Source organism: Octopus bimaculoides, chromosome 6 (genome assembly GCF_046866305.1).
Source record: "Octopus bimaculoides isolate indiv1 chromosome 6, ASM4686630v1, whole genome shotgun sequence".
NCBI classification, from domain to species: Eukaryota; Metazoa; Mollusca; class Cephalopoda; order Octopoda; family Octopodidae; genus Octopus; species Octopus bimaculoides.
In genome coordinates, this window is record NC_142933.1 from 13,442,828 (window position 1) to 13,452,827 (window position 10,000).

General features: G+C 36.4%; 1 protein-coding gene across 1 annotated transcript in view; it reads left to right on the forward strand.

Moving 5' to 3' along the window:
- Positions 1 to 10,000, forward strand: part of LOC106881840 (uncharacterized) — a 237,880-nt gene that overhangs the window by 189,392 nt on the left and 38,488 nt on the right. The window contains exon 2 of the mRNA XM_089353486.1: positions 1,956 to 2,545. Within this exon, the coding sequence (XP_089209612.1) occupies positions 1,956 to 2,545 (590 nt within the window). The remainder of the gene's footprint in view (positions 1 to 1,955; positions 2,546 to 10,000) is intronic.

The window sequence follows — 10,000 nt, forward strand, 5'->3', positions numbered from 1 at the left end:
TCCACTCACAAGGCTTTGGTTGGCCCGAGGCTATAGTAGAAGACACTTGCCCAAGGTGCCACACAGTGGGAATGAACCCAGAACCATGTGGTTGGTAAGCAAGCTACTTACCACACAGCCACTCCTGCGCCTATATATATATATATATATATATATATATATATATATATATATATATATATATATATATATATATATATATATGTATATATATATATATATATATATATATGATAGATCGCTAACCACTACACATTCTTTATTTCCTCTCCTTGTTTCTTTCTGTTCCTTTCAGTTGAAGAGCGTAGGGTTGAAACGTCAAAGACTTTCTCTATTCCCAAGCGTTATACTAATACATCTGTTTGTTGTCTACACCACCTGTCTTCGACTTTTGTGTTTTTGGGAATTCTCCCTATATATATATATATATATATATATATATATATATATATATATATATATATATATATATATAACCCATGCTAGCATGGAAAATGGATGTTAAACGAACGATATATATATATATATATATAAATGTGTATAAATATATATATATATCTATATACATATATATATGCTTATATATATATGTATATACATATATATATATATATATATATGTATGTATGTATGTATGTATGTATTTGTGTATGTATCTGATGAAGTATGTGCATATGGCTACCCATAAATAACGTGCTGATGTAGAATGGTTATGATGACAGCAAGAAGGTTTATAATCCAGTTTTAGAAATAAATAAAACAGCCCAAAACAATATAAACATGGAGGAAATGTGTGATATTGGTCTCTTAAATGTTGGCAACCAGCAGGAATAACTATGAACAGAAGTAGCAGCCGCAGTAGTAGTAGTAGTAGTAGTAGTAGTAGTAGTAGTAGTAGTAGGAAGAGGAGGAGGAGGAGTGATAGAGGAGGGGGGATGTGAAGGGTTTGGAAGATATTAAGTTACTCTATCAAACATAGATTTAACACATTATACTGGCCTGGTTGGTTGGTGGTGGTGGTGGCGGTGGCTGTGGTAGTGGCGGTGGGGGCGGGGGCAGCGGCGGCGATGGTGGTGGTCCTTGTGTGAGGGTGAAATGGTACAAATGTGGACCATGTGTGTGTGTGTGTGTGTGTGTGTGTGCTTGTTATGCAAGAAAAGGGGGGGAGGGAGTTCCATTAATTTCTTTTTTCTACTACCTTCTCTCATCCTTCTCTTCTTACCTCTGGCTCTTTTATTTTTCCGTCCTTGGCGATGATGATGATGATGATGGTGGTTGTGGTGATGGTGGCAGCAGCGGCGGTCATGGTGGTGGTGGTGGTTGTGGTCATGATGGCCTACTGGTTGAATAACTGCATAAATAATCTTGTCTACTTTAGGCACAAGGCCCGAAATTTGGTGGGGAAGGGGCCCAGTCGATTAGATCAAACTCCAATACGCAACTTGTACTTAATTTATCCATCCCGAAAGGATGAAAGGCAAAGCTGACCTCGGCGGAATTTGAACTCAGAACGTAAAGACAGACGAAATACCGCTAAGCATTTCACCCGGCATGCCAACAATTCTTTTCTACTCTAGGCACAAGGCCCGAAATTGTTGGGGAGGGGGCCAGTCGGTTAGATCGATCCCCAGTGTGTAACTGGTACTTAATTTATCCGCCCCGAAAGGATGAAATGCAAAGTCAACCTCAGCAGAATTTGAACTCAGAACATAAAGACAGACAAAATACTGCTAAGCATTTCGCCCGGCGTGCCAACGCTTCTGCCAGCTTACTGCCTTGCAGACTAAATAAATAATGGAGACAAAATGTAAAAGTTAAAAAAAGCAAAAGAAATTATATAATATTATAACATTATATAATATTTCATAATTTTAATTATATAATTCCATATATATATATATATATGTATATGTATACACATACATATTTTTTAATTATTTCTTTTCTGTTTTCAGGACTACCCGGGGATGAAAACATCGACAAGGAATTGGAAGATGAACTTGATAGAAAAAACCTTGAAGATATTAAAGAAGAAGTGCTTCCAACACCCGCTCAAATTTCTAACCATGAAGACATGGAAAGCAACTTCCAAGAGGAAGAAGAATCCTGTGCATCCTCACCCCAACAAAATTCATTTTCGCCGACGTTTAAAGAACCATTGTGCGAAAATGTTCAAATAAAGACTGAACAAACTTGTAACAATTCTTGCTATGGACTATCTTCCAAAGAGGAGCCTTCTGCCTTGTCCTCGCCACCACCTCCATCGTCGACATCGCTGACAGCTTTATCATCGACGTCAGCGATTTCAACTTCATCGACATCGTCATCATCATCACCACCATCATCATCGTCATCCTCATCATCAGTACTATTGTCATCATCGGTGTCTGTCACTTCTCCAAAGTGTGAAATCCTTCGACTTGTTAAAGGTGCGGGAGATGATTTACAAGTGTGTTGCACCATTCCATTACCTAAGAACAGTTGTTTGGGACCATTCTGTGGAGACATAGCTAGCAATGAAGAATCTTGTGATACATTGCTTGAGGTAAGTGTTTTAATTCTTTTTATTTTTTTTGTCCTATTTTGTCTTCATCAATAATCATCATTTTAACGTCTCTTTTTCCATGCTTGCATGAGTCAGATGGATCCATGGAAACATGGAAAAGTAGATGTTAAGACGATGCCTGCACCTTCGTTTTCTATTTCCTTATTTCAAAGTGACAGCTGATATTCTATGATTGGATGCTCTTCCTGTCACCAACCATTACCTGTTTCCAAACAAAGTGATATGTTTCCCATGGATGGATATGTTCTTGTGAAAGATTGAAATGAAGGACACCACTAGCATGATGTAAATTCTGATTTATGATTGTCAACACACATAAACGCACACTCACTCATATACACATGTGCACGCACACACACACACATGCTCTGAGAGAGCGAGAGAGAGAGAGAGAGAGAAATATATATCATCATCATCATCATCGTCATTTAACGTCCGCCTTCCATGCTAGCATGGGTTGGACGATTTGACTGAGGACTGGTGAACCAGGTGGCTACACCAGCCTCCAATCTGATCTGGCAGAGTTTCTACAGCTGGATGCCCTTCCTAATGCCAGCCACTCCGAGAGTGTAGTGGGTGCTTTTACATGCCACCGGCACGAAGGCCAGTCAGGCGGTACTGGCAACGGCCACTTTCTAAATGGTGTATTTTACATGCCACCTGCACAGGAGCCAGTCCAGTGGCACTGGCAACGATCTCGCTCGAATGTCTTTTCACGACGTGCCACTGGCACAAGTGCCAGGAAGGTGATGTTGGTAAGATCTCACAAACCTCTTTTCGGTTTCTGTTTTCTAAATCTACTCCCAGGGCAAGCTTTGAATGATCTGGAGCGATAGCAGAAGACATTTGCTCAGGATGTCACACAATGGAAATGCACCCAAAACCCTGCGGTTGTGGGGCAAGCTTCTTAAGCATAGAGACATGTCTACACTCATTAGATGAAAGAGGATCATGTCAGTATTTTGAGGATATAGCTTTGGCCATGCTGACCTGTAGAGACATACGTTTGGGAAGAAATCTGTCAAACACTTGGCAAGAATATAGATCTAGCAACTCAGAGTTTTATGATATAAACTTCTTGTTTTAAAATATTCTTTTTCATTTTTATTTATCTATGAAATTCTAGCTTAATAATGACAAAGTTATTTTACCAAATTCTTCGTTATTTTACGAATAAATCGAAACAACGACAGCATATTTCAACAGATATAAGGTAACAAAAGAGTTAATGTGCAGTGGGACTTGTCTGGTTCAGCTCAGACACCAGGTGGAGAGCAACAGAGGTGATATTTCAAACAGGGTGGCCACTGACACACAGACGAAATCATTGTAGAGGAAGCTAGCCTTGAAAAGTCAGGGAAGTATGGTAAATGCTTATGTTGCCTGCAGAGGCTATAGACAAATTCTATAAGTACCTTGTTTGCCATAAACTTTATAGTAATGGTCAAGATTGAGCAAGATGTACGAGATTCCTTTGTTGGAGCAATTCAGACTGGTTACTTTATTGGACAGCTTTTAGAGTCTGTAGGTTGGACTTGGTTCTTAGCTGAGTCCATCTTAAATTTTGCCCTGCTGCTTTCATTTGACTAGAAATTGCATCTTTTTGTCTGGTGTCCAGTGAGTATTGCGAAAGAGATGGAAACATATTAGTTTAGTGCAGTTCTATACCTAAGAGATGAGGAATTATGTACATTATTTACATTACTTACATTTGACGGGCATTTGGCATAATGGTTAAGAGTGTGGGCTACTGACCCCAAGATTCTGAGTTCGATTCCAGGCAGTGACCTGAATAATAATAATAATAATAATAACAACAACAACATCAAAAAATACCTTAGGAATGAGAACCCAGGTTTGAAATTTCCCCAAGACGCCTGAAGAAGGCTGGAGGGTATATCAGCCAAGACGTTGTGTTAATAACAAACAAGATGAGGACAAATATCCGTCAATTGTAAATAATGTAAATAATGTATGTTGGTTTACTGTCTAATGAATGAAACCCTGGTAGCACATAAAAGCAAATTATCGTTCCATAATTATTACATACAAATTTAATTAGCTGGAATGTTTTCTTGAGGTATAGTAACAACATGTGTCCTCAAATTTCAAGAATTTTCTTTTTTTTTTGAGTTTTTGCAAGAATATAGGATGGCGCTTTTCTGCAAGTCAACAAAGCAAGTCTTGTTTCCAATATTTTTCATTCTTTTAGGCAGCATTTTGGTTATTGTGCCAAATGTAGCAATTGCCACAAGAATAATTGTTCTCATAGTCTTCCACAGTCTTTTCAGCTCTGGGATCGATCCAGTACCAGACAAGGATTCTGAATTATTTTTCCATTTTTTAAATTTAATTTTTGAGAGTGGTTGGGTTCATTTTAAGTATTCTCGTTTGTGAAACAGTTGAGTTTATTTCAGATATTCTCATTTTAAAAATCATCTCTGGCTAATTATTGAGAGGACGCTGGTGTTCCCTTGGTGGAAGTTTGTGCTATCTGAGGGCTCTTGTTATTATCAACTTATTGTTGTTATTTTTGTTAATATGCCCATGATTCTATGAATTCTGTTGGCAAAACCATTAGCATGTCAAACAAAACGCTTAATAGCAATTCTTCTGGTTTATTATGTCCTGAATTAAAATTCTACCCAGGTCCTCTTTACTCTTTGTTGTTTTTTCTTTGGTGAGGGTGGGTGGTGGTTATCAAACGAAGTTCCCATCAAGTATCACCTAACCTCCTCTCCCACAAAGGTGCTGGCTCGGTGCCAAAATTTGAAGCTATTATTATTATTATAATTATTATTATTATTATTATGATAATTAATATTCTTATTATTTTGAGTAAACATAAGTTGCTCTTTTGGCATATTATAATTTAAAATTCATTAAGACTCTCAGATATAATTATCTCTGTATATTCAGCTCTGCGTGTATATATCTGTAGAGAAGAGAGAAAGAGATGCATGTATGTGTGTGTGTGTGTGTGTGCGTGTGTGTATGTATGTACATGTATATATATGTATGTGTGTATATATATATAGAGAGAGAGAGAGAGTGAGAGAGAGAGAGAGCAAGAGAGAGAGCGAGAAAGAGAGAGTGCAAGAGAGAGAGAGAGGGAGAGATAGATAGCTATATATATATATATATATATATATATATATATATATATATATATATATATATATATATGGGAGATTTTAACTAGTTTGTTTGAATTAATTACCAAGACTTGTGCGTTAATAAATAGAACTAAATTAGGTTCAACATATAGTCTCCGAAAGAAAATAATGAGCTAGAGATTATTCTCACAAACAAAAAAAAGAAAGAAGACAAAATTATAATAACAAAAGAAAAATGAGAAGAAAAAGAAAATAAGAAACAAAAAATGAAAAGGGGAACAAAACAATAAAAAAATATAAAAAAAAGATAAATTCACTACAAACACACACACACACACACACACCCATACACACACATTCGTGTACACTCAGTTGCACACACACATATATATGTTCACACAGATATACACGCATAAACACGCGTGCAAGCAGAAAATTCCGGCAAGTAAATGAAAGACTATTGTGTAATCATCATTTTTAAGATTTCCTTCGTACTAGATAAGATAAATACACAGGGTTATTTGTATAGCTTCCATCAGCTTTTGTGAAATCTTTTCTTTTCTTCCACGATGGTGCTTGTCGTTTTCTTCTTCATCTCCTGCTTGTTGTTCTTTCTTCGTCTTCATCTCCTGCTTCTTCACAGTGTCGATGTTGGTGTTTGTTGCTGTTGTTATGGTGGTTGTGGCTTTGTTTTTATATTTTGATAATGAAATAGAAATAAGCTCCAGATAAAATAAACTAATTCAATAACCAGCTCGCTCTATCTATCTGATCTCGGAGGCTCTGGATGACTGGTTAGGTTGTGGAATTTATTATTTTTTGGTTTGGAGTTTGTTCGTGTATATATGTACATATGTTTGTATGTACAACGTATGTATGTGTGTATGTGCATACATATATTTATGTATGTATGTATGTATGTACATTTGTGTATATGTATGCATATAAAATGACAAAGGCAGATATATACAACCACGCACAAACACAGACATACACATCGTGTCTAAATATGATTTAGTTTGGTGATGAAGTCAGATTTTTTAAATTTCTCAGCCTATTGTATTGGAGATATACATATATATTTCATTCCCTTTCTTTTTCATATATATATATATATATATATATATATATATATATATATATATATATATATGTATATATATGTTATATATTAAATCTTTACATTATGATACAGCATAGTAAGATATCTTCCTATAGGAAGGTAGGGCTAGAAATGAAATTACAGCACAATAGTCAATAGTCAATATTCAATAGGTCGAGCGCTGATTGACACTGCTCAACCCCCATCATCTTGATCTTCTTCGCATTATAAATACCCACACAACAAATCAGTTAATCCTCTATTTAATACCAGATATGTACAGTGTGTTACATAATTATTTTCACCGACTGATTGTCTAACTTAAAAAGGGAGGGAACAAAAGCATGGCTGAATGGATAAGATATTAAACTACAACTCGATGTATTGCAAGTTCAAATCCATTTCAAGGGTTTCATTGGCTGTCATCATCATTATCATCATCATCATCATCATCATCATCATCATTTTCATTTAACACCCGTGCTCCATGTTAGCATGGATTGGCTGGTTTGATAGGGGCCTGGCATGTCCAATGACTGTGTCATGATCCATCATACATTTTGGCATAATCACTATAGATCTGTGATTCTTAACCCCTTTTTTGCCTATGAACCCCACTCTGCTTCCTATTTTACTCATCTGGACCCACTTAGCCATTTGATGTTTAAAATCTCTGATGATGTTTTTGTAATTAAATATTGTTAGGAATTATATAAAAACAGAATTGTTAAAATGTTTTGTATATTATAGAAATATAACCAATTTATTGCATATAATTTTTAACAACAGACCCTTATATGGGACTTTAAGGGTCACATAGATACCAGTTGAGAACCACTGCTATAGACAAATGCTCTTTCAAATATCAATCCCTTTACACTAGATACAAATGCCCTTTCAAATATCAATCCCTTTACAATAGATACCAGATGCCCTTTTTCTGCTTTTTTGTCCCCATAACACCAACGCTAATGAGATCACCATGCAACTTGCAACACGATGGACTCAGAGAGAGAATTAGCTTTGTGCCTGGGGATTCAGGTTTAAAGTGAGATAGGGGCCAGAGCAGAATAGGTGCCTTGCTCTAGAGGTGCTACATGATTACCCAAGCATAATTTATTCCGCTATGCTTCAGTTCATTTAGCGATCAGGAATATTCTTTTATTCTTTTATATGCTTTAGCCCTAAGGTTGTGGCCATGCTGAGGCATGGCCAGTGTAATCACCTTTTCAGAGACCGATCTTATGTGATTAGCTTTTGGTGAAGGATGGAGTTCGACACTGCTGCCCTCTATTGAGTCTCCTGCCTCAATACTGGATTATCTGGGACCCTGGATAACAAGAGGTCAATTTGTTTCTTGAAAACATCTATCCCCACTCCATGAAGATCTATCAGATGTTTTGGCAAGGTGTTAAATAGCTAGGGCCCTTGAATTCCAAGCTATTGCAGCACATGGTCCTCAATCTACTTATAGCCTCGCGCTGACCAAAGCCTTGTAAGTGGATTTGGTAGACGGAAACTGAAAGAAGCCTGTCGTATATATGTATATATATATATATATATATGTATGTATGTGTGTATGTTTGTGTGTCTGTGTTTTTCCCCCCAACATTGCTTGAAAACTGATGCTAGTGTGTTTACATCCCCGTAACTTAGCAGTTTGGCAAAAGAGACAGATAGAATAAGTACTAGGCTTACAAAGAATAAGTTCTGGGGTCGATTTGCTCGACTAAATGTAGTGCTCCAGTATGGCCGCAGTCAAATAACTGAAACACAACAGCCAAGCCTGCTCATGGGATTTTTATCTCATTCTGTTAATTTTTTTATATATATACACATGCTGATATATGACCTACGTTGGACTGCTCATTTGCATAATCACCAAACCTGGAGCTTAACTAGTCTGTCCACAGCACTTACTCAGCATTACCTGACACCCTTGGGTCTTCTTGACACCATTACCTCTCATAATCTATATATATATATGTATACATATATATATATATATATATATATATATATATATATATATATATATATATACGACAGGCTTCTTTCAGTTTCTGTCTATCAAATCCACTCACAAGATTTGGTTGGCCTGAGGCTATAGTATGAGACACTTGCCCAAGGTGTCACACAAGTAGGACTGAACCCAGAACTATGTTGTTGGGAAGCAAGCTTCTTACCACACAGTCACACCTTATGAAAATCTTTATATTTTATCTTTTGCTTGTTTCAATCACTAGACTGTGACCATGCAAGAGCACTGCCTGGAAGAATTTTTAGTTGAATGGATTGCTCCCAGTACTTGGCTTTTAATACTGGTACTTATTTTATCAGTCACTTTCACTGAACTGCCAAGTTATGGGGGAGGGGGTCATAAACACACATGTGTACGTGTATATGATAGACTTCTTTTAGCTTCTGTCTTCCAAATCCACTCACAAGGCTTTGGTCAGCCTGAGGTGGTGGTAGAAGACACTTGTCTGAAGTGCCACATGTTGGAAGTGAACTTGGAACCATGTGGTTGAGAGGCAAGCTCTCTACTGCATGGCCACACCTGTGTAAAAATCAAAAAAGTAATAATAATAATAATAATTAGAAATGAATAAATGAACAATTAAACAAAACAATACATCATCATATAAACAAACGACAACAACAAACACCCCTTAGAAGAGACATCAAAAAACACCCCCTTCTAAATCGTTAAATAACATCTACAAAAACACTAACGATCCTGATATACATCGAAACTTACACACAGGAAAAAAAAAAATAATTAGATACAGAAATAAATGGTAATTAAAAAAAAATAAAGAAATTGACATGAAAGAATAAACCCCCCAAAATGAAAATCATAATTATATCACACCAACAAACATAAATCAAGTGAAATTAATTAATGATGCCCTCGTTGGTAAGATTCTGTCAAAGGTCACTGTGGACCGGAAGTGCCCAGATCAACATCTGTATTATACATTATGATAAACATTTTCAAAGTGGACAGACGAGACATTAATGACTTTTATATTCAAATACTTATCGAGGTTCTGGAAATTTCTTGATGGGAAAATAAAGATAAACCTATTATTAGCGTCATCGCGAAAGTTAATCTAATTCTTGGATGGAGGTTCCATTATCAGTGTTCAGAAGATATCGGCAAGAACCGGAAGCACTTAAATACTATTTGCTTATACATAAAAGACAGAAATT